The sequence below is a fragment of the Silurus meridionalis genome, chromosome 9 (genome assembly GCF_014805685.1).
Source record: "Silurus meridionalis isolate SWU-2019-XX chromosome 9, ASM1480568v1, whole genome shotgun sequence".
Classification (NCBI taxonomy): Eukaryota; Metazoa; Chordata; class Actinopteri; order Siluriformes; family Siluridae; genus Silurus; species Silurus meridionalis.
In genome coordinates, this window is record NC_060892.1 from 6336950 (window position 1) to 6363989 (window position 27040).

The window sequence follows — 27040 nt, forward strand, 5'->3', positions numbered from 1 at the left end:
ATATAAAACACTAATACATACAAGCATTTTACTCTTTATTTTTTAGTCAGAAATCAACCGTACCAACGGTACCATTAACCTGCTGCTATCAGGGACAATAGCAGCTATGAGTAGACAAGATTCATGCTCTCTATCGATCAGTGTAGCAGAAATACATTTTTACAAACAGCTGAGCGACTTCAGTGAGGATGTCATGGTTAGCTGGGGTCAAATTTTGTACACATCATGTGACTAAGCTTTTGCAAATGGCAGATTGGATTTAACCCAGACTCCACCCTTGTTAACTTGGGAAAACCAGTCACTCAGCAAATTCACCTCTTCGTCCTCTAAAATATAACATTGTGATATTAAAGAACCCAATCAATAATTTCATCTTTCATCTTCACCTTTCTTTTTTTTCCCACTTTGGATAGTCATACCAGTCTGCTGACCGAAACAAACACAATATACCTCGTCCTTTCTTTACTTCAATCTGCTCCATACCAGAGCCGGAGTCGCTTTCACATCTTTCAGCGAGTGTGAGAGTTTTTTTTTTTTTTTTTCCCCTACTTCAGGTTTTTCTGCTGTTATTTATGGAAGCGGATGAAGCTTCACCTTGCACTGATTTTACAGACTTTCCTTTGTTTCGCTGAGGTCAGCTGTGTGTAAAAACTTTTGACTCTTACAGCTAAATGAAAATAAAGATTGAAGACAGGTTCGAGGAATAAAGTGTTTTGTTGAAACGTTTGTGTGATGAGGTGCTTCTATTCAAAAGGTAAAGTAAAGAAAAAAAAATCTGCCAACATTAGACTGAAAAATTTCAAGTTTATTTCTCAAAATATGTGGTCCAAGAAAAAGATTTTTACAGCTTCAAGAAATTAAAACAAAGCCCTCGTTTCTCCATTCGGTATTTTCAAAATTAAAAACAGTGCAGTTTTGTTATTTGGTACAGTGTGACGTTTACACAGAAATAAAAGAAACTGACACTGATCAGGGTATACAACATGACTAGCAAACTGCATGTTAACCGGCGTTACTGTTGCCACCCCAAAGTTTTAGAAAAGATCGTTTTCCTATAGCAGCATATCACGAGTTATTTATTCCTCTCCTACTAAACACCTATACCATTGCTGTGGAGACTTTTTTCTCCCAAACATAATTCTAATAGATGTTGATCATCTGCCATGCAAGACCCTGCAAATGAGCTGGAACTACTACTACTAATTAGTACTCATAGTCTGAGCACATTAATATAAACCTGCACTGGTGTCAGAGCTGCTGTTATAGAAAAAGACTCAACACCATATGACCAGTCAGGATCCAGGATTCAACAGCGATGTGGTGTAAAGTGATCTGATAACCTTGGAGTATATCAGGTTTCCCTTTTGGCACATTTAACACCCTTAAACACTGGAAAATAGCGAACCTGTGCAGAAATACATTACTTTTGAACCTATGTGGAGGTTTTAGGAGGTCTTGGGATTGTAATAATGGTCTTGCGATCTTACCTTTAAGGAAAAGAAAAAAAAATTCTAAGCCAGTGGTGAACCGCTGGAAGAAAAGCAGTCAGTCTGCACACTTGAGGTAGACAGTGTGCACCTGTTTACAGCTGGAACATAACGAAGACGTGGAATCTCGCAGACAAAAATCGTTTACATTTATATGAAGCTCAGCAGACAAATAATAATCTGTTCATTAACCTTACAATGTTCTAGGGTTTCTCTCTCAACTCCCATAATGCTCACATGGCTCTCTATAACCTATTTACTGTGCTTGTCAACATGCATGTGCAAATAAAATGACAGGCAGGAGAACAACAGATCTGGGCTCTTCTGAGCTCGAACACGTTTCTTATTAAGGTTTAATATGTAAAGAAAGAAGAAACTAAATCCCATATGGTTTTTATGATGTATCTAAAATATTCATTGCCCTCTCTAGACTGCATCTACATTTTACAGCATATAAACATGCCTTTAATGAAAGTAAATGAGGTATTACATATACTTCATTGCAAGGCATTGTAAAATATAAAAACTTAATTTCAAGCCTACATAATTCAGTTCCTGGGTAAGTTGTGGAAATTGCTAGAAAGCCAGCTGATATAAATAAAGCATGAATCTGGGTCACAAACAGTCAAAAAGCTCCTGAGTTGCACATCAAAAAGTGGTATGTTAAACTACTTGGTGGAGTCCATTAAGTTCAACATGTTAGCAACCTCGAGAAAGAGGAAATACTGTGTAAATCTCATGGATGTACCCTCAGAAGAATAACAGAGCTAAACGAATAATCAAAGGTTGAAGATCTCGGCTTAAACAGCATATTGTACAAGTATTAACAGCCTCCATGCACACAACATAATATTTTTAACCTTCACGTCTACCCGTTTCTGCAACAATTAAAAGCAAATCTCCTTAAAGTATATTTACAGTTAAATTAAAATAAGGACAGAAGAAAAATTACAGTCTAAAACGATCACCAATGTTTGTTCCTGTATAAAGGACGGAGTGCCATCGCCAAACGTCTTTTGTTCTTTGCAGTTGCTCTAGAAGGCCAGTAGGTGACAGTATTGACACTGTTATTGGTGCTTTTTGCTGACACCATTCTGTATGTGGTTCCTACAGAGAGAAACAAAGTTTTTTTTTAAAAGAGAAAGAGAGAGAGAGAGAGTGTGTGTGTGTGTGTGTGTGTGTGTGTGTGTGTGTGTGTGTGTGTGTGTGTGTTGTGGATGAGGTGAATGTCCTTGGTGTATCATTTCATTGAAAGTGAGAGATAAGGCCAGGCCTCACACCAGCTTCATGCAAACCAGCAATGTAATCCTATCTGTATATTCCACAGGTCTACCACAGTCTGATTCCACTAGACTTTATGAGACCCTGGTTAAACTCTGGGTGTGAGAGTCTAATAATGTCTGCCTATCAGGCCCTGGGAACGTTTTAGGAATCTTGATCAGACTTTGGAAACTTTTAGACTCCTGCAATTGTCAGACCTCTGTGTGCATCAGTTCCAGTTAGAGGCATGGCCTAAGAGCCTGGCAGCCCCAGTAAAGTAGGTAGCTATGGTTTCTGTGTCTGACCGTTCCACTGAAGGAGGTGTGGCCTTGAAAATTCCCCCCCCCAAAAAATAAAAAAATAAAAAACATGTAAATGCTCTACTTTACAAGCTAGTGAAAAAGACACTCCCTTTAGTCCATTTGTGCACTATTCCAGCTAAATGTACATATTCAGGTCATTATGCACTAATCCAATGTCTGGCATTCTAAGAACAGAATAAAACATACACCTAAACCCCGACACCCTGGCCCTGACCTCTACACATCTTCTGAAACAAGATGACTGAGAAAATCACTGTTTGTTTCACTCACCCTTCTGCAGCACGTCCATTTCCTGACTCATGCTTCTCATCCTCGGCTGATTCCTGAACCTCGTTTTCCTCATACTCACGTACGTCGTTAATCCCAGTCATCTGCCCGGTCAGAACCTTCATCACCATCTGTACGATGAACTACAAAGCACACATACCCAAGTGGGGTTCAGTTTAGTAAGTGATCTCTCTCATCTCTCTCCTCAGAACAGAAACAATTTATTAAAGAACACAGTGAGTGTTGGGTCAAGTGACTAATTGATTTGAATCCTGTGTGCATCCAGCATCAGGAATAAACGAGTCTGCAATTTAAGATTCATCTTTTATCACGTTTTTAATGATTTTCACTCATTCAGGCCAGTAAATTGGCTCTAAATACAAGCACTCATTCAAAGTGAGTGGGAGTGTTTTTTTAAACCTTGAATACTATCACCTTTCCCAGCAGTTTGAACCACTTGCTTTACACAAATTCAAACCTTTGGATATTAGTGTCATGTGACTTTAAAAGAAATGAACAGGAAGGGAAAAAAAAAAAATCGCCTTTTACATTTTTCTTCTATTTTATAAATCAAATTAATTTTGTTTCGCCCTTTCAAAAATGGACATTGTACCAAAGCAGCTTTACAGTAATTAATAGATTGTAAATGTAAATTTTTTTTATAGTTTATCTTTAAGTTTGTCCCTAATGAGTGAGCCAGTAGTAAGGATAAACTCCCTAAGATGGTACAGCTAAAAAAACAAAACAAGATCAGATTTAAAAGAGAACCCATCCTCATCCGAGTGATGTGTTATTTAAAAAAAATAAATTAAATAAATAAATAAATAAAAATCCTGGATATGTAGCTCTCCAAGTTTTGTTAATCTTTTAGACTATTTTTTTTTATTTTACATTAAATGATATAAGGTCATGAATTTATACTTATAAACCTTCCTTTTAATTCCCCTCTGTTCCTTTCGCTCATCGAGACTGCATTTGTTGGTTTGTAGGTTTCTTCCTTATGCCATCTCGGGGAGTTTTTCCTTGCCACAGTTGCTCATCAGGGACAAACATACTTACACAGAACATATTTATGTTTAATCACCACATTATCTGTGTAAAGCTGCTTTGAGACAATGTTCATTGTTAAAAGCGCTATACAAATAAAAATTAATTGAATTGAATTGAATTGAATTTGTAAGACCAATCCAGTCCCACACCCACACCATGCAGTGTGGATGAACTACAGTGTAGATTACACTTGCAAAATAACTTTGAGTTTGTAGTCACTATTTCTCATGGACGGAAATCTGTTGCATGTAGGCCTGCTCTATCTACAGACATCTAAGTGAAGAACAATGAATTCATTAATTAAAATTAGTATTATTTAGCATGACAGAGGCTACATGCTAAATAATAATACACTGAGCCTACAGTTCAAACTACGACATAATATAATGGCATTTTACTCAACAAATGAAAGAAGACAAGATAAAGAAGCTGTGAGGCAATGTGAGAAAAAGGCTTTATCACACTCAGTGCTGATAAAAGTGTTTGTGAAAGATTGTACTGCATGTTATCTAGTTTTGTACTGTCATGTTTAAAGTGTTTAGAAATATCCATGACTATAAAAAGAAGACTGCTAATCTTCAAAGTGTTCTTTTTTGGAATGAATCACAAGGTTGTGAGTTCAAATCCCAGCACCAACTGCTGGGCCCTTGAGCAGGGTCCTTAATCCTCAATCCTCAAATGCCCTAAACAGAAAAGTACTTTCAATAGCAATATTATAATAAGGGATGCACTTCATATCTGAAGTCAGTGGTGGGCGGTCAGGGCCAGTAAAGTCTTCTCTGCTGGCATAAACACTATCAGAAGCACTGACCTACATTTACAGCCTAAATTCTAATATTTGTTCCATGAAATTGTATAAATTTATTCCCAACAGTTTATTCTCTTTATTTCATAGTGTTTCTCTTGCACTGCTTCCAGATCGTGTATGTTAGATTTTTTTGTCCAATCAGATTTCAGCATCTATGTGCTGCCATGTCAATCTAATCTGCCCAGGGCCTGCAAAATCTGTAGCTTGGTGTAGCTCTGCACACATTAATACATCAGAGTTAGACTTTTTTATGCCTACAGAGAAAGGGAAATTAATTCGGTCTCAGACATACTTAAAAATTCCTTTTTTCAAGAAAAGCGAGACATCGTGAGGAGGTCAGCCAACCCTGAAGCTAGCTAGCTTGTCTCAGCCCAGGAAATGGATTGTTCTCCACTCCCAGACCAGTGAATACGAGCGGTACCACTGGCTTACAGTCTCTGAGGATTTGTGCAAATTATGAGTCTGCATCTCTGGTGAGTAGGTTGTTATTTTATTTACATTTTAAAGTTATTGTCATGTTATTAGACAAATACTGATTCTGAACTGTTTCAGATGATGTTGGTGCACAGTTGAAGTTGTAGTGTAGAGGTGTGGGGTCTTAACTGGGTTTCTTGCTCTAGTAAAATGGTATTTACCCTCCATATGTGAAATGCCTCTCTCTCTGTAATGCCACACGTTGTTATATTGCGTTTTTGTATTGTATTGATGGGTTCTATAATTGCGACGTGATGGTGGTGGTATTAAGAGGTGAATTAAGTCGGGTAAGTCCTCACTGAAGGCCCACTAAATGCATGGCCCACCACTGGTGGAAGCAGATAAAAGGTAGCTTTGTGATTCAGAACCCCTCTTTAACTTCAAGGTTGGATAGAACTTTTATTCAGTCATGAGAAATTGGTATACAAACTGTAGGGACCTTATCATTGATGGGGCCATTGATTGGGGTCTTTCACTCAACCGAAACAAAGATTTTTTACTTACAAAAAGTATTTTTTTATATTCCTGCAGATAAGAAATTATATACACAGTCTTGTTTTTTTCTTGGATAATGCATCAGCCACAACAAATGTTTTGATCAATAAAAAAAAAAACGTATTAAAATATTATTAATATTCTGCCATTATTCGATAATCTGTTGCAATCCATTATCAATGCCTCTATAGTTAGTTATAGACAAATGGGAGAAAAAAGAGATAGGAGTAAAAATCTGTCCCTGAGATTCCCTGACACCCTTTGATATCTTAGGTTGGTGAAAATCCTATTGCCTAGCATATAATGCTAATTCTTTTTTAGATGACTTGTTTGGAGGAAGAGTTTCAATATAAGAAGCTTTAGTGTGTTTTCTGTGTGTGTTCCAGAAAGTTTGTCTTTCATCATTTTGCATTGTAAAATGTGTGTTTGTGTTTTGCATTAATGACCCAGTGTTCTCAGATGACCAGTGTCCTTTTTTTTACACAAATTTAAAGTTCTATAGATGGCTTACCAGGAACCAATAGATGTTCATGAGCAGCAATGCAAACAGCAGAGTGTTGAAGAAAAAGTAGAAAGGGATGTTCGGTACAGACTTCAGGCTGGTGATGTAGGAGGCATACAACACTTTTAGGGGGAACCAGTACAGACGGAAGATGAACCTGTAGAGGAGATAATAACAGGGTTAGGTGAATAATCAGCAAATCAGCAGAGAGAAGACAAAAAAAAAACGAGCGCAAACTGAAGGAGGGAAAAGTCTAAAGAACCAAAGCAATGCTTAACAACAGCAACAATAATTGTATACACAGGTTTGTTTACAATTATTTTTGCTGTTGTTAAGCATTGCTTTGGTTCTTTGGACTTTTTATTTTTAAGGTCCAGATGCTTAGATTATGGGCCCTCAGGGACATACAGTACAGACCAAAAGTTTGGACACACCTTCTCATTCAAAGAATTTTCTTTATTTTCATGACTATGAAAATTGTAGAGTCACACTGAAGGCATCAAGGGCTATTTGACCAGGAAGGAGAGTGATGGGGTGCTGCGCCAGATGACCTGGCCTCCACAGTCACCGGACCTGAACCCAATCGAGATGGTTTAGGGGTGAGCTGGACCGCAGAGTGAAGGCAAAAGGGCCAACAAGTGCCAAGCATCTCTCGGGGAACTCCTTCAAGACTGTTGGAAGACCATTTCAGGTGACTACCTCTTAAAGCTCATCAAGAGAATGCCAAGAGTGTGCAAAGCAGTAATCAAAGCAAAAGGTGGCTACTTTGAAGAACCTAGAATATGACACTTTTCAGTTGTTTCACACTTTTTTGTTATGTATATAATTCCATATATAATTCCACATGTGTTCATTCATAGTTTTGATGCCTTCAGTGTGAATCTTCAATTTTCATAGTCATGAAAATAAAGAAAACTCTTTGAATGAGAAGGTGTGTCCAAACTTTTGGTCTGTACTGTATATGATAAATTTTTTCTTTCTTTGGTAATCCCTCTGAGCAGATTTCCAGTCGGATGACCTTGAACAAGCAAACTGATTTTCACTTACATAATTTGCCGACTGTGTCAATAATTTAGCTGCAGCCAAATATAAAAAAATACTTTTGGTAAACTTCATGTCTCTCATTAGAAGTAACTGATATTACAGCACATGGCTCTATTGCTTAAAGCTTGAATAGCTGTATTAGGTATTGAATGTTATTGTACTATAAACTGAATTGTGTATGTTTTTATTATATAGTAATCCTCCGTTTATCGCGGCGGTTATGTTTCAGAACCGCCCGCATAACATTTTACTTCATTTTGTAATGAATAATTATAGACAAACTTACACTTTTAAAGAACATCTTATAATGTGGTAATAAAAATTAATATGTTTAAAGCTGCTTTGAGACTATGTTCATTGTTAAAAGCGCTATACAAATAAAAATTAATAAATAATTATATTTTTTATTTTATTATTTCAACATAATACTCCATAAAAACAATTCCCTATTAGTTTTTACAGTCTATCGTGCTATCCGTGAGAGACCGGGAAAATCAGCCAAACTAATTATTCATGTAGTAAATGCAATTCTGTGATACACCGGGGGCGAGAGATTCGAACCGCGGTAAAGCGGGGGGATTACTGTACTATAATACTACTTTAATTGAAAATACATATAAAATGTCAAAAATAAGAAACTAAACAATAAAACTACATTACTTAAGCAGATTTAACAGTTAATTGATGACATGAAACAGAAAATTGCTTAAATTACACATTTATTGCTACCACAAGAGTCTCCAATCAGTGCACTTGTTAGCAGGTTTTGGTCCCTGTGCCGATCTGGAGCCTAAACTACAACTGGTTGAAGGCTCGATAACAATACAGTTCCAAATGTTATTCTCATTTTCTCTTGAAATTTCATTTTCATTCCCTCTGCAAAAGTAACATCATAAAAAATTTGTGACAAAATTTGGACAAAGTGTTCATTTGTCCATAGTGTGAAATTACAATCAGTCAATAATCCAGAGTCAAGTAATTTACACATATTTACAGCACAACATTGTTGAGTTCTGACTTGTCAGAAAGTACTGATTTGTTTTCTCTGACAGTGAGGCCACTGCAAATCACAGGTATTAATTTGCTTGTTGATATAGTGACATTTTTTGTCATTTATTTCGTTAATTATCATTTCTGAAAGGACTCTCCAGTGTCAGTCAAAGAAAACAGCTATAACTGCATCTTCATGACAGTTGACACTTCATGCTTTCTCTGCAACATGACTATGTTTTATTAATCTTATTAACAGAGAAAGAGAAAATAAATTGCTGCAATAACATCAGTGAGAACAGGAACAAACTTGTATTGCAAACACTAACATTTAATGTAACTATAAACGGGAGGAAAAATATTTTGTTCTTTTGTGGTATTGTAAATGATACTGTAATTGAAAAACTTGAGGGTGGCAACAGTGATGCCACTTCACCACACCACCACATCAGAACAAGTGTTCTATCTTTAGGAACCACATCAGTATTTTTGAACCATTACATCACAACACATTTCGTTCATGTTAAAAACACAACCATTTTGGTGCATCAGCTTTTATCTTTGTGAAAGTCTTGCTGTGTCTTTCTTATTGATTTAAATGTGTTCACATGTTACACAGATCACATGCTGTTACACAGGTTCTCCTTTCCACCATGTATGTGATTAAAGTAAATAATGAACCAGTTTTATTTAATAACTAGTGGCCCATTTCTAAAGCAATCACTAACTGCAAATAGCTGTAGTTTGGACAGCCTTAACCTCACCACACCCCTGCTGTGGTGTATTGGGAAGCTGTAAGCAGATGTGCTGATTTTAGATCCCATGATATATAAATACTTTTTCAAGAAGATCAGAAGTGCTTGTTTAATGCGCAGGCCTCACCATGTGATGCCAAAGGCCAAAAAGCCAACGCTGGACAGGTGGTCGTTTATCATGTAGATTTTTCCTCCGCGGATCTTGAAGTAGACGTTGAGTTTCGTGAACTCCAGCAGAACATCATCGAGGTCATGGAGGAAGAGCACGACGAGCCCGATATTGTGATACCTTTAAGAAGAAGAAGATACAAAAACAATATTGTACGTAAACTTAAAAGCTGGAATACAGCAATATAAAGTGAGACAACGGAACCAAAATATTTTACAACACAATTGCTTTTTCCTGCCAATTGCTGTTTATTAAAGAACAGTACTTACGAGGTGGTATCAAAAAGTTTCGAGACGAGCGGTTTACAAGAAAGTACAAAACCTTCAAAATAGTCACGTCTGGAATGTGTCCTGGAAGTCTTGTTCTCCACAATGGTGATAAAACGGCAACCTTTGAGCTGGATCTTCATCTTCGGAAAGTAAGATCATGTGGATTGATGATGTTCTTTGGAGAACAAGTTGCCAAATGGTTATGACATTTTCGGGTAATGGATTGAGCTCATTGAAGGTCTTTCTGATCTCTCGTCGTCTTCCAGTAATGTTCAAAACACCTCAAACGACTCGTTGTAGCATCGCCGTATGTCAAACGTCTCTGTGGCAGACTCGCCTAGTTTCATGCAGAATGTAACGTTTGCTCTTTGTTCTTACTTGATGAAATTTCAGATGTGGTAACGCATGTGGTCAGAAATGCACCAGTTAACACCATTAGTCTCGAAACCATTAGTGTTGATACCACCCGTTTCTATTTACAGTTACAGCAAATGATGTGGAATATTTGTAAAACAAGAATTTGTTCATATTTTTATTTTGAACTAGTTATTAAACAATCCAATGCAGCTCCAATGTTACTAAGAAACCATAAAGTCTAACTGTCCCGTAATGAAGATATCAGAAAAACTAGAAGTGTTGGCACTCGAGACTCCTTTCTTTTTACTTACAGAAAATGCTATCATATTAATGATTAATTATACATTTTTGAATTAGTTTCTGTGAAGCATCGACTTGATAATCCCTGTGTCTACAAGGGTTACTATAAAAATTAGCATTTTAGAGCTACTGTAATAGAAAATTCATATATGCACAAGCTAATCAGAATCTAGAATTAAAAAAAAAAGCTGTAGGATAAAATAAATTCATAAACAAATTCAAAAGTACAGTTTTTTTCATGTAATAAAATGACATTTATTTATTTATACCCGATTGCTTTTAATGTTTAATAAGAGTGAAATTTAGAGAAAACATGACATGGACCACTGAATTGTGTTTTCTACATTAAGTTCTCTCCTGACCTGAAGGCGTAGGAGAAGGTAATCAGTGCCAGCGTGATGAAGTGATGCAGCAGCATGACGCCAGAGTCTTTCCTCCAAGCATCCATGTACATCGTGGCGTAGATAGAGTGCCATAGAAGCTCCCCTGGATCAAGTAATATATGGCAATATTCGTGGGCACCTGCATTCCGCTCTTCCAGTCTATTGATGGATAAATACATTATCAAAAAATGTTTACATAATTAAAGGCGAAGAATCAGTAAAATAAGTTAATTAAAAAGTTTCGTTTTGTTTTGTTTATTAAATAAAAGAGTTAAATCAACCTGAGGAAATGTTTAAGATGCACAAATGTGTCAAGAGGAAATTAGTGGATACATGAAAGCACTTTTTTGGACTGGTTCACCACTATCAAGATCAACCTCACTTCTGCAATATTTGTGTCCCTGATGAAGCAAACCATTCAATTATATAAGAAATATTTTTGTTTTAGGCCAAATAATCAATGGCAGGGTGTTGTGATGAGTTTCTTCACACAGAAGATTACTTCCCTACATGCTTCTTTCCCTGATATAAAAACTATTTAGATTTGATATAAACTTCCTGGCTGTTAGCATTCAAGCTGAACCGCAAGTGTGAAGTGCAAAAAAACCAATGAGGCAGTGAAGTACAATGCAGCATGTGCAGTGCAGATCAGCCAGGTATCAGATCAGTGTGAACTAAATACAAGGCATAATGTGTCTGGAGAGATTGAAGACAGTACACTAAGGGGCAAATCTTCCAACAATGTGACATTTCTATTTACAATGAATGTGCTCTTACAGCAGCTATTGACTAATTAATTAATAAGACAAAAATAATCACCTGAAAAAAGTTGGTTACAGTTAGGGACCTGTATCAAGTATCACTCTGATGTGTATATATATATATATATATATATATATATATATATATATACACACCACTGTGTGTGTGTGTGTGTGTGTGTGTATATATATATATATATATATATATATATATATATATATATATATATATATATATATATTATATCATCCATCCAGTGGTCATTATGATAGAATTTTACTCAATCACCAAATTGTAACAGCTCTAATACAAGATACACAAATTTGTATGGTCATGACATACAGCTGTTATCACTTAGGGTGTACTCACTTTTGTTGCCAGCTATTTTGACAACAATGGGGTTATTTTTAGAGGACAGTAAATCTAAACTGTTATACAGTACAAGCTGACTACTCTAAAATATGTGTGTGTGTGTGTGTGTGTATACACACACACACACACACACACACACACACACACACAGTATGTGTGAGTGTATGTATATTTACATATATAGAATTTTATTCATATAGCTGTTTTAACAATAGGGTTTTAACAATAGGAATCGTCATTAATTAATAATCATTATGAATATAATTTTAGCATCATAAATTAGTCCCTAACATTTTTCCTAATGTTAGAGAAAGTTGTAATGACCAGGAAAACTCCCCGAGATGGTATAAGGAAGCAACCTTGAGAGGACCCAGTCTCAAAAGGGAACCCATCCTCATCTGGGTGACACCGAATGTCAATTCATTCCAACATTGTTGAGGTTATCAACTAATAGACACTAGGATAAAATAGTTCATGGCAAACTACAGTCCTAAACAAACTTTTTATATTAATTGCAGTCCAAATCCACCTTCAGGTTTCTTGATTCGAACCATTTACAGTAACCTCATAGATCTGTTAGCTGTTTATGTCGAGCTTTCTTTAGCAACAGCGAGTGTTTTCAACTCCATCAATAGGGTATTATGGCAGATCAGGCATGTCGAGAAAGGAGGATCACTTATTGCCAGGATTACTTACTGATAAGCAAACACAGGCCAGCGTGTGCAGAGCAGTATCAGAGGGTGTGGTCATTAAAAATGAGCAAAGGTGCTATTAATTGCACACGTACCAAGATATATGCAGGAGTGGCGCAGTGAACCAAGCATGCAGAGCACTTTTTACTGCACATGAGAGAGAGAGAGATCACTTTAATTTGGCGAGGACCGAGTCATGCACACCTCCCTTCTCCTCGCTCTTCATGGCAACTCGCACACTATTTTTTAATAACCTTGCTCTGCAAATTCGGTCCTAAATTAAACACACTGTTTAAGCAGCAGAAAAAAGTAAAACAAGCAACTACTAATATTTATCATAATTGATCATTATCGTTTTATATATTTTTTAAAAACCATTTGCTATTAAAAAATTAGCGAAAATTTATTTTCGTAAACCATATATGTCTCTGTTGTCCACAGCTGCACTTTATTCAGAGCAGTTTATTCAGCCCTACAGCAGAAAAAGCGACTAAAGATGTGTGATGCGAAATCGCTGCAGATTTTAAAAACAATTCTCCACACAGCGTCATCAATAATGACTGTGTGAGGTTATGAGAGAATGATGTGAGTGCCTCACATGAGAATGACCAAAGAGGATGTCCAAAAAGCTGTTGATGTAATTACACACTTTAAGTCTGCTAATGTCTATTGATCAAATCCCTGTCTAGCTCTCCAGGCAAGAGCAGCACTGGAGTGCTTTACCATCAACACAATTTACTTTTTCCAACCACAACACACAGCTCACGGAAATGCTTACGGATGTACTGTAACTCTAAACTCTGATTTTTGCAGACAGATCAAAACTGTGGTTGATGAATTAAGAAAACGAGAGAGAGAGAGAGAGAGAGAGGGGGTGGTGTGGAGATGGTGAAGCTGGAAGTGGATAGGATTAGTAAAAAGAAAGTGAGAGCAATTAAAAGGATGAAGAGTGTAAAGTTGGTAGGACCAGATGACATACCAGTAGAAGCATGGAGATGTTTAGGAGAGATGGCAGTAGAGTTTTTTGGAAGATTTTGGAAGGTGAGAGGATGCCTGAGGAATGAAGGAGGAGTGTGCTGGTACCGATCTTTAAGAATATGGGAGATGTGCAGACCTGCAGTAACTACAGGGGAATTATGTTGATCAGTCACACCATGAAGTTATGGGAAATAGTAGTGGAAGCCAGGCTGAGGGAAGAGGTGACAATCTGTGAGCAACAGTACGGTTTCATGACGAGGAAGAAGAAAACAGGCGCAGTATTTGCTTTGAGAATGTTGATGGAGAAGTATAGAGAAGGTCAGAAGGAGTTGCATTGTGTGTTTGTGAATTCAGAGAAAGCGTACGACAGGGTGCCAAAAGAGGAGTTGTGGTATTGTATGAGAAAGTCAGTGTGTCAGAGAAGTATGTGAGGGTGGTGCAGGACATGTATGAGAACAGTGTGACAGCAGTGAAGTGTGCAGTAGGAACGACAGACTGGTTCAAGGTGGAGGTTAGATTGCATCAAGGATCGGCCCTGAGCCCTTTCCTGTTTGCAGTGGTGATGGACGGGTTGACGGACGAGGTCAGACAGAAATCTCTGTGGACTATGATGTTTGTGGATGATATTGTGATTTGTGGTGAGAGTAGGGAGCAGGTTGAGAAGAGCTGGAGGTACATGCAGGAGAGAAGGGGAATGAAAGTCAGTAGGAGTAAGACAGAGTACATGTGTGTAAATGAGAGGGAGGACAGTGGAGTGGTGCGGTTGCAGGGAGAAGAGGTGGAGAAGGTGGAGTTCAGGTACCTGGAGTCAACAGTGCAAAGTAATGGAGAGTGTGTTAGAGAAGTGAAGAAAAGAGTGCATGCAGGGTGGAGTGGGTGGAGAAGAGTGATAGTAGGAGTGATTTGTGATAGAAGAGTATCTGCAAGAGTGAAAGGGAAAGTTTATAGGACTGTGGTGAGACCTGCGATGTTGTATGGTTTAGAGACAGTGGCATTGAGTAAAACACAGGACGTGGAGCTGGAGGTAGCAGAGCTGAAGATGTTGAGATTTTCATTGGAAGTGACGAGGAGGGACCACGCATGTAGGACGTTTTGGGGACAAAGTGAGAAAAGTCCGATTGAGATGGTTTAGACATGTACAGAGGAGGCACATGGGGTAAATCATTAGGAGAATGCTGAGAATGGAGCCACCAGGAAGGAGGAAAAGAGGAAGGCCAAGGAGCAGGTTCATGGATGTGGTGAGGGAAGACATGTTGGTTTGAAAGAGGCAGATGTAGAGGACAGAGTAGTATGGAGACGGATGATCTGCTGTGGTGACCCCTAATGGGAGCAGCCAAAGATGATGATGAAGAAGAAGTAGTGTGCTACCAGGGCTGATTATTGGATGCATAGATATGTATAAACAAGCTGTATATAAAGGAAGTAAAAAAATTACATTTACTGCATTTGTTAGACGCCCTTATCTTTCAATGTGAAACATTTCTTGTGAATAAACTGTCCCTATAGCAACAATGATATATTACTATGAACACATTCACTACACACAGTATAAACCTACAATTTGCTGTCATGGCTGTTATAGAAAATCGGTCAACTCACTGTAAAAGACGGAAGACGGGTTTTGAAAGAAGCCGTAGTCACAGAAGAAGAGCAGGTAGGTGCTGTAGGACCAGGACATTGTGTAGAAGACCAGCTTCCAAGCACTTTCTGGCATCTTTGCCACATCTTTGGAATGGAGGCGACACCACTGGGCAAACGGCTACGAAAGACAGCAGGACAGACTCTTAGATTTTAATGAATTTTTTAATTAATTATCAGTATTCTTGTGAGTAGTGAGTAGAAAAATACACCCAGAATGTGCTGAAACCTATGAACTATTGACCTTTTGAACAACTTTATAAACAAACAAAAAAATAAATATCAAGCTAATGAATCAGATACTGAGTTAAATTACAGGTTATTGATCACATATTCGTTTCAGAGTTGAAATAAAGTAAGTACTAGCTAACATGTAGCTAACGTTAGCGAGCTTAAAGCAGCATTTCTCTGTAATATAGGTGACATTAAAAAAAAAAATTGAACCATACAACTTACCCAAAGTCCAGGTGAAATCCCCCAAAAAAGGCAGTACATTTGTATATATACACAAGTTATAGATCAAATTATAATACTACTGAATACGAGGAGATTAGCTTGGCTAAACAAACCTGCTAACCTTAGCTTCACTTCTTTGGCTAATTTTGTTTAATTTAACTGGAGGTACACATGAATTGTGAACATTAGTTCCCTGGTAATATAATTGTTTTTAGAGGACCTGTGGATAAATGTGTATCTTTCTGATACTGTGTTTAACCTAAAGAAATTTCAGCTAGAGCTGCATTATCTAGTAGACCAAACTAGAAAAAACATGGATTTCCAAATTGAATTCTGCCTCCGAAAACTGTGGCTATGATGTGAAATGGCGGTTATACTTCAAGTTTAGTACTAAAGTATGCTAGCTGTGCAATGTTAGGAGTCATGGTTAATATACTTTCTGAACAGAGACTTGTGACATTGTTCAAGCCAAATGCAACAGATATAATATATTGTGTGCCTTCACATAGCGTTTAGTCTGGAACCTGGCTGTGTTCTCCCTGTCGCTGTGGTTCTTCAGGCAAATGAGTGTGCTCGAGTGAGAATGTGTTGGTCTGCGTCGACGTCAATCTGACATGCTGTGTGTTTCAAGTTGCAACCGAGTATAGGATCGAGGTGCATAGGTGGGAAATGCCATACAGAACAAGAGAGTTAATAAATGCTCTATGTAACATAAAATGTTTCAAATTATTCATTTACAGAGCTTCCTTATCATTTAAAGAGCAACGACTATGCTTTTGTCTGTTACTTTTGTGATTATTTGGTTTGCTTCTTTTCAGTTTCCATATTTCTAACCCAAGAAGGAAAAGGGTTTAAGGAGCAAAATACACACCACGAGCAAGATGTAGAGGACAGGGGGGTATGGAGACGGATGATCTGCTGTGGCGACCCCTGATGGGAGAACCCGAAAGAAGAAGAAGACACTTTTTTTGTCTTTTTTTTGGTTCTTTTAATTACTCATGTAGTAGTAAACAAGTAGCAAACAGACCAAAATAATCGATTTTGCTCTGAATCATACTTTGTACAGACTAAAGGGCTCTTAGTTCACACTGGTTTCCTGTGCCAGGAAACGGACACTATTTACTTACTAACAGCACATTACAGAGAGGAGATGAAATGCTACTCAAGTTTTCATGCTTTTGCTTTGAAAGGAAAAAAAAAACAGGAAGGTAGCAGACTGGTCTCACATCACGTACTTCAAGAGCTAAAACTGCTGAACAAGAAAGACAGACAAACCCTTTTTTTAACCGGCCAAGCGAAAGAATGACAATAAGAAGTACGAAATATTAGAGTAAATTAGAACTTAAGACTTTGTGTTACTGTGTGTAAGAAATCTTAGGTTGAATTCATAATTTACAAAAGAAGATTGAAAGTAAAAAATAAATAAATATTAAAAAGTAATTAAGTAAACATGCATAGGATGCAGTCTGATCCTGATATATCCTTGTATATGCCTTTTTTAGGACTTTATGATTCTGTTTGAACATGGAGTTACAATGAGGTGTGAATATCACTATGTTTGTTGTTTTTTTACAGTTTTCTTTCAAAATGTTAAGGCAGTCAAATAAGATTAATCACATATAAACAGGCTGAGTGCAATCTTCATTTGCAATGTAAGAACTTGTAGAAGTGCTATATTAGTGTATAGCATTATAGAAGTGCTATATGGGGATGTAAGGTTAGATGCCTGTAATTATGCATGAACAGTTGTCATGGATACTTTACCAGGTATAAGCTTTGATATTGTACAGTTTGTTTTATCGCAGTGTGTGTTTGTGGTCACTAGAATTGATGCCAGCTTCCACTCGTTTCTCTCTGTGAAAGCTGTTTTGTTTAATGCTACACACAGACATTAGACTATTGTAATTAGAAACATGAATGATAGCTATTTATACAAGGATCAAGCATTGTCTATCCATCTTTAATCGATCTCTGGTTTCCATTGTACAATTAGTCCAGTGCATGGGTAAACAGGCCAGGAACAACAAATGGGACACCACTAATGTGATTAAGGAGTGAAGACAGTCCACTTTGAAGTGGCAGTGTCTCTCATTGGCTCTGGCGTCTGGCTGCTGTTGTGTGATAGGGTGAGAGAGCTAAATCTTCAGCCTTTAGACTATGGGGAACCACATGTATCCTATTATGCTAGGGATATTTATAGAGACCAGCTGTCATCAGTAAGTCCCACAGTCCCCCTCTCCAACTACATCTTATAAATCACACCTAATCGCTGTTACTGAGTGTGTACAGTAAGAGTAAGTTTTATACTAACTATAGATTATGCATAGTAAATTTCATTCCATCTTATCATATAGATAAGCATAGTTTTTAGCTGTTTTAAGGTTTAGTTTTTTTTTATAAATGAAACCATAATATAGTAAACAGCATGCACCACTAGTCAGACTCTAAACTGAGTAGCATCTTGTGCAGTCTCGCATTACCGCTTCACTTCATGCCAAGTGTTAGTGGTCCGTTAAAGCAAAAAAAACAACAATAAAATAAAATAGCAAAGCACAGTCTTGTGCATGTCTTGTTTATCTTGATTGAAATATTTTCTGAGGAATCAAGAACAATTTAGCTGTTTTTTGCAACATCCATACAGTGATGTCATTAATATAATGGTTGAAAAGTCTATGCAATCTGTATTTTGGGTCGAGCTCAGCAGGCTAGAAAAGCTAAACTTGATGAAAAATTAAGGTCATCAAGGTCAGGCACTGATCTTTGCCACCATATTTGGTAGAAGCAAATTGAGTAAGGCCTTAGCATGCTTCATGCGGAAACAACATTTTACTAGCTTTCAGAGCATAGACGCTGTGCAGATGTTTACTTCCAAATAATGTGTACTGCACTTACACAAACTCTGTTACACAAAACAGCAAGATGTGCATAGGCCCATTTATTCCAAGCATGTTATTATTTACCATTTGTTTATGTACAACTCTTCTTTAGTCATAGTTCATGCTGTTAGCACTTTGCAGGAAAAGGAAGCAACCTGCAGTCTCAGAGAATGACATCAAATTGTCATAGCACTATTTTGCACTTAGGCTCAGACCAAAACTAAACTGCAGATTATAGGTGATTTTATCTCAAAGCAACTCTCACAGATAAATCAATGCTGCAAGTGTGTCAAACTGAGACAGCATGACAGCATGCTGGTTTACAGCAACAGTAGTTACTCTACTTCCTCCCTTTGAGAATGACATATCCTCTGAGGAACAGTTTCCAAAGCAACCAAGGCAGCCTCAACTTGACATTTCTTTTAGCCTTTGCAGGATCTTCAGAGCAGACATTAAAGAGCATGCTAAAAATGTATAATGCAGCTTCAAATCATTTCAGTCAAACCCACAGTAGACAAACATTTGCCCTTAAAAGGACTGACCCCGAAAGACTAGGCCACTGCAAAATGTCAACAGCATGCTGTTGGTTGGAAATGTTTTTTTCCTGTGACTAATGAGCCACTGATGATTAGTGTGCTAATTAGTTTAAACAACAGGAAAGAGAAATATAAACAAGAACCGATAAAGGTCTAACACCTCCCAGTCCAGCTCAAAGGCTCAACAAACCACAGCAAAATGAAACACATAAATTTACATGACATGACCTGACCTGTCTGTAGGATGGCTTCTGGTCATTTACATTAACAGTATCCATTGCAAACAGCAGTGTTCACCATTAAAAACTCATTGTTCTCCTACAGAAAACACCATCCATTGAACATCAAACAATAACCTTCTCCAGAAAACACAAACAAAAAAACTGGAGCTAATCCATCATACATACTTAGAGACATTAGTTATAGGTTGCAATGATTAGACATTTCAAGGAAATAATAGCATTGGATTAAAAAAAAAATCAATCTTCACATTGAAGAGCCTTAAACATATCCACCAAAGTGCCCACATAGCGTGTGTATATAAATCAATCATTACAGCTCATAGAAAGTGGAGGCAATCTGACAAAGGCTTCTTCGTTTCAGTGTTTGTTATTAATAATACACAGCCAGTGTAACATAAGCTGATGGTTTAGTGAGCAGCACAATGGCTCCAGGTTTATACCTCAGGTAATTTGAATTAAAGACTAAACTATCTACAGAGGAAAGTGTACTTTCCTATTTATTGAATTGTTTACCATGTTGGCACCAGGGAGTGTTTATCTAAAAATGTGGTTTCTTTGCATCACTCTGTCACACAGGATCTTACATAAGTTGGATGTATCTCCGTGATAGTCACACGATTATCGCACTTAAATGTCAGAATTCGTACACACTGTTACACCTTGATCATTAGGCGGTCACATGACCATAACGTGCTAGGAATACGTTCGTGGACACCAGACTATTGGATTTGAATGTGCTCTTGAACAACCCTTTCTATATTTTAGTCTCCATTCAGTGTTCAACACCACTATGACTACGAGGAGAGAGTGTGAGGTAAACATACTGACAAGATGCTTTTTCATGTCATGCCTTCAGAAACTTTTTGGGAATAATTTTTTATCAAATTTCCTCTTATTGTGTCATAGTTATTTCCCACTATTTCTTACCCAGAGAGGATAATGGATAAGCTGCAGGATAAAGCAATCCAATCACCTTTTTTTTTAATAATGTAAACTAATTAACTTTGCTCTGGTTAAAGTAGGAAATAAACAGTGATAATATGGCATTGTCAGCATTTAAACCTGGAACACTTGAAAGAGAGAGAGAGAGAGAGAGAGAGAGAGAGAGAGAGAGAGAGAGAGAGAAACCTTTTCTTTCCAGGTTTTTAACATGAAATGTGAAACCAAAAATACTCTTTAGAAGGTCCACAACTAACATGCCTAAGAAAACAAAGCTAAGTTCCGTACAAATTCCTCAAACGCCAATGAAAACATAACTGACCACAAGATTCTGGGGCAAAGTCAACTGAAGCAACGCTGTTAATTTAAAATCTAAGCTTGCCATGTTTTCTGACATGAAAACCCACAGAAGGGGTGATTCCATACAATTTGCTTGCTGTATTCACACGGGGAAAAAAAAACTGTTGTCATTCCAGGCACTGAATAAAATGTCAAATCTCATACCAAACCAGAGTTTCAGGCAGTCACTGGCTCTGATAAAGATGTAGAGTATCGGATTTTATGTTCCCATCCTCAGCATTTACACAATTGTTATGTTCTAACTAGTGCTTGAATATGGAAAAGATATGCAAATGGACAGGTGCTGGTTTATAAGCAGTATGAATTTTGCATTTTGCTGAATGAACCACAGGTAGGAGTAAACCACAACCTAATAATGACAACTGATACACACCTAACAATGGGGTCTTGGTTGGACAATCACGCAAAATGCAAAAATTTGTGTCCTTTTCATGTAAAACTTTGCTCAACCTTTGGACGGGATTTTGCAATTTATATAAATAAATAAATAAATAAATAAATAAATAAATAAATGAAATAATGACCATGGATGAAGATACTGTAATGAACATTACCTTCAAAATAACTGTAAAGGTTCAAAAGTAAATCAAGTCTCGTGTAAGAAGACTATACATCACAAAATATAATCAATAAACTGCATCATAGTGTATCAGTGTTCCAGTCCATCTATCCTAAAACAACAGATCAATACAAACACACAGCTGCGAGATCTTCAATGGACTTTCACACTAAATACCGCAGGTTACTCCGGGTCATCCCGAGTTTTGTTTTATGTTTGTGTCTGCTAAACTCAAGGCCAAATTTTTTTTAAACAGTCAAAAGAGAGAAGTAAACATTAGGCCTGCATGATCTGCTTTAGAAATTTTATTTTTCCGAGACTCAGAAGAGAAACAAAGCAGACGGATCAACACGCCTTTTGTAGCCTGTCACTCCCATTCCATCAGACTCATGCCATGGCTAGGAGGATGACTTTTTACACTAACAAATTCAATGCAAATTACAGGTCTATTGTTCCAAAGAATGAATAAATAAATAAATAAATAGACGGTAACACAAAGAGCTAACGTTTAAACCAAACGGCAATGTCTGTCCACCTGATAAATATTTACAGCCCATAAATGACCTATTATTAAAAAGAAATCACCATATAATAATTATAATAATAATGAATGTTATTTAAAAAATGTATTTATAGGCACCTTATGACGACACTCAAGGACACCGCACATACAGTAAAAACCATAAAACTATTAAAATAATAAAACACTTTACACCCAATAAGAAGTAAATGTATAATATCAATGATATGAAAAAGAAGCGTTTTTTCAAACGAGATTTCAAAGTAGAGAAAAATTTGTTATTGCGAATATCATGAGGATGTGGATTCCACAAATAAGTAGCAGCGTAACTAAAAGCTTGAGATCCCATAAATGCCAAATGCATATGTGTGGCGGCATTATTTTTCAATAACAGCGCGTATTGAAGTATCAAATTTTTTTACGCCGAAACAAAATGTACTGTGTGTCGATTTATAGTTACAATTCATTTAATTGAGACCAAAACTGCAGCTTGTAATGTTACCGAGAAACCACAACCCACAAATGTCTCTGTCCTGAAAATGTTACAGCTTTACTACTGACTATTTCAATACTCCAACACTGGAGAATCCTTCCATTAATGTGAAGTACACATATCCACTTATATGAAACTTCACATTACCAATATTTGATCACATTTATTCAATTCTATATACATACAACAAGCATTATATAAAAAAAAATATTATTCATTGAGATCCAGGCCCCCTGACCCCACGATCTTGAAGCCTTCATTAGGGTTTAAGAACCAATAAATTACTAAATGTGCATTTTCCCTCATTACCCTTTGTACCCTAAAACTTATGACACATATCTATGATAAAACAGCAGTGATCAAGGCCACCGACCTGGGTGGATTTGTTGAGGCAATACAAACCTTTAGCATTCTGAGCACTGGATAAACCAGAGATAAACTCAGAGCTAGATAGAAATGTGTTTAGAATTGATTGCATATGACAAAACGACTCTCAAAATTATACACTATTCATGTTGTCCAGTCAGTGTTGGGCTGAATCTCGAAGCATAGCCAAGGATGATACATTAAAGATACATATGAAGCAGCTACCAATGCGATGTGATCTAATTTACAAAGTTACAACGTATTGCCATTTGATTTCAATTCAACATATTGCGATTCAATGCAGTATGATCCAATGAAAAAAATATGATGCTGTATAATTTAATATAGTTCAGATAGTTTGCTTTTATTTCTATGGTTCAGACAGACAGCAAATTATAAATGTACTTAAGTGCCCAAACAGGCCTTTGTAGTGCAATTTAAAAAAAAAAGAAAAAGATTCAATAAAACAGATAGTCTTTTCCTGTTCTGTCTTCAGGAAGATGCAGCTCTACCTCTGCCATGTTAATCTATATTCTATGTGACTCTCAGGACACGCCTCAGTCTCCCTAGTGTTGTGACGCTCACTTGCTAAATAATAAAAAGAATAGTACATCTACTAATAGTTTTTTTATCGATGCAAACATGTTAAAAACGATCCATAAACAGGCAGATGAGCTGGTTTATATTTCAGACTCAGAGATCTTGTGAGCATGAAAGCAGGTGAACTTGCTTTCTTGCTCAACATCTCCAATATGTTTTGGTGTTAAATGATTGGTTTTGTCTGACTGATTTTATTTATTTTTTTGTTCTGTTTTTGTTTTTCTCCTTGGGTTTTTTTTGGCCACCTATTTTTTCTGTGTCTTGTTTTCTTTTTTTTTTGCCTATCTTGTTTCACTCAGTCCATTTTGTTGCCTATTTTTAATCCATCTATTATTTCCTGACATTGTTCTCTGTTTATTATTAATGTTACTTGTTACTGTTTTCACTTTTCCCAAATTTACTTTTCTTGTACTTAGGCAGACAACCGGTGTAACTAATAATAATACCCCAGCAAACACCTGTCAGCAGCTTCTTTTTATTACACTAACCACTAACCCAGTCAACGTTATAAATCTATAGGACTAAGAAGTTAAAATATTCCGGTATTAATGAAATATTATAGAACATATACAGGACCCAGACAAGTCTATACAATATACAGTATTTGCCTGTAAATGGTTCATGTTGTAAGCATTATCTCCTTTACATGATGTTTACAGCAAATGACAATGCAGTAACTGCTGATCTTTATGAGCTGTGATAAATGTCACTGTAGCTGCTGAGACGCTGGTCAAAGTGCTCAGATAACTCATTAAACTGAGGAGCTTTAAACTACCACACACACATGCACACACACATTCAGCAACACATCTCATGTATCACTGCTCATTCCCTCCAGCTTGGATGCTGTTTAATAAAGATGCAGTGTGAGACACCCTGCTAGCATTACCAAACCCATTCAAATATTTAGTGAGAAAGTGAACACTCACTTTTTTTTTTACTCCCATCAAAGAAATAGCAAAGTGCTTGGAAAAATAAGGCCACAAATGCACGTCATGATTGGATGCAAAGGGCTGAGTTCCTCCTATACCCTTCAATAACCTTTTCTAACTGCATGTCTACAAAGCTAACAAGCAGTGTTAACAAGTTCTGCTACATGTGCACTTATGCATATCATCACACATGTCCTGATAGTAAGCAGGATATCTACCTAACCTTTGATCAGTTCACGATATCGCAAAAGAAACAAACTTTTTCGACCAGTTCAAGAGACAGTTCTGGCAGATGATTTTACCTTGCTGCCATAATTAAAATGTCAAGAATTTAGACAGACTAAAAGTTTTTTTTTTCTAAACTGCACAGCATTTGACTAGAAGAGACCGTCCACCAAATTTCAGTAAATGAGCAGAGATTATTCAAAAAAGCCAAGAGAATATTATTGGGGGAAGCCAAGCATGATATAAACATGATGTATTAGCACAATCATGCTTCACACTTCACCTACTTTCCAGGAACTTTTGGTGTTTGCATTCATTATGCATAGAGACATTCATTAATACTTTCATTTATCAGTTTAATTCAAACTTCAACTGATATTGAAACATCCACAATAATAACAGGAAACAGGAAGTTTAAGATTGGAATATTTTGTACAAACCCGATTCCAAAAAAGTTGGGACACTGTACAAATTGTGAATAAAAAAAAGGAATGCAATAAATTACAAATCTCATATATATCTCTATATTTTATTCACAATAGAATATAGATAACATATCAAATGTTGAAAGTGAGACATTTTGGAATGTCATGCCAAATATTGGCTCATTTTGGATTTCATGAGAGCTACACATTCCAAAAAAAAGTTGGGACAGGTAGCAATAAGAGGCCAGAAAATTAAAATGTACATATAAGGAACAACTGGAGGACCAATTAGCAACTTAATAGGTCAATTGGCAACATGATTGGGTATAAAAAAGCCTCTCAGAGTGGCAGTGTCTCTCAGAAGTCAAGATGGGCAGAGGATCACCAATTCCCCTGATGCTGCGGTGAAAAATATTTGAGCAATATCAGAAAGGAGTTTCTCAGAGAAAAATTGCAAAGAGTTTGAAGTTATCATTATCTACAGTGCATAATATCATCCAAAGATTCAGAGAATCTGGAACAATCTCTGTGCGTAAGGGTTCAAGGCCGGAAAACCATACTGGATGCCCGTGATGTTCGGGCCCTTAGACGGCACACCATCACATACAGGAATGCTACTGTAATGGAAATCAAAACATGGGCTCAGGAATACTTCCAGAAAACATTGTCAGTGAACACAATCCACCGTGCCATTCACTGTCGCCGGCTAAAACTCTATAGGTTAAAAAAGAAGCCATATCTAAACATGATCCAGAAGCGCAGGCGTTTTCTCTGGACCAAGGCTCATTTAAAATGGGCTGTGGCAAAGTGGAAAACTGTTCTGTGGTCAGATGAATCAAAATTTAAAGTACTTTTTGGAAAACTGGGACGCCATGTCATCCGGACTGAAGAGAATAAGGACAACCCAAGTTGTTATCAGCGCTCAGTTCAGAAGCCTGCATCTCTGATGGTATGGGGTTGCATGAGTGTGTGTGGCATGGGCAGCTTACACATCTGGAAAGGCACTATTAATGCTGAAAGGTATATCCAAGTTCTAGAACAACATGTGCTCCCATCCAGACATAGTCTCTTTCAGGGAAGACCTTGCATTTTCTAACATGACAATGCCAGACCACATATTGCATCAATTACATCATCATGGCTGTGTAGAAGAAGGATCCGAGTACTGAAATGGCAAGCCTGCAGTCCAGATCTTTCACCCATAGAAAACATTTGGCTCATCATAAAAAAAAGATGCGACAAAGAAGACCTGAGACAGTTGAGCATCTAGAAGCCCGTATTAGACAAGAATGGGACAACATTCCTATTCCTAAACTTGACCAACTTGTCTCCTCAGTCCCCAGATGTTTGCAGACTGTTATAAAAAGAAGAGGGGATGCCACACAGTGGTAAACATGGCCTTGTCGAGAAACGTACCACAAACAGGTAAGAAGTCAGTCCCCATCTCAGACTCGTCCACATCACCACGCAGAGGAAGAAGAGCACAATCTCTGTAGGCATGATGAATGCATGGTCCAGCAGGGTTTGCATAGACAGCTTCACGCCACAGTCTTTACAGTCTCTGTAGGCGTCCAGGAAAGTGCTGCAAGCTGTGGAGAAGAGCTGCAAGTATCCCGGCATGGGTTCCACCTCTGGTGCACCTGCCATGCTTTCTAACACACCTGGATCTCTTTATAGGCCTTTGATGGACTGTTTATGGGCTGTTTAACTTCACAGTAAGGACATGTAAGAACATGTGCTCCCATCCAGACGTCGTCTCTTTCAGGGAAGACCTTGCATTTTCTAACATGACAATGCCAGACCACATATTGCATCAATTACATCATCATGGCTGTGTAGAAGAAGGATCCGAGTACTGAAATGGCAAGCCTGCAGTCCAGATCTTTCACTCATAGAAAACATTTGGCTCATCATAAAAAAAAGATGCGACAAAGAAGACCTGAGACAGTTGAGCATCTAGAACCCCGTATTAGACAAGAATGGGACAACATTCCTATTCCTAAACTTGACCAACTTGTCTCCTCAGTCCCCAGATGTTTGCAGACTGTTATAAAAAGAAGAGGGGATGCCACACAGTGGTAAACATGGCCTTGTCCCAACTTTTTTGAGATGTGTTGATGCCATGAAATTAAAGAT

The 27040-nt window shown here is 37.3% G+C and overlaps 1 protein-coding gene across 1 annotated transcript in view; it reads right to left on the reverse strand.

The window, feature by feature from the left end:
• Positions 1 to 1612: 1612 nt before the first annotated feature.
• Positions 1613 to 27040, reverse strand: part of cers1 (ceramide synthase 1) — a 26819-nt gene continuing 1391 nt past the window's right edge. The window contains 7 exon segments of the mRNA XM_046857329.1: positions 1613 to 2594; positions 3341 to 3480; positions 6676 to 6823; positions 9583 to 9744; positions 10913 to 11024; positions 11027 to 11092; positions 15337 to 15496. Of these exon segments, the coding sequence (XP_046713285.1) occupies positions 2555 to 2594; positions 3341 to 3480; positions 6676 to 6823; positions 9583 to 9744; positions 10913 to 11024; positions 11027 to 11092; positions 15337 to 15496 (828 nt within the window). The 3' untranslated portion in view covers positions 1613 to 2554.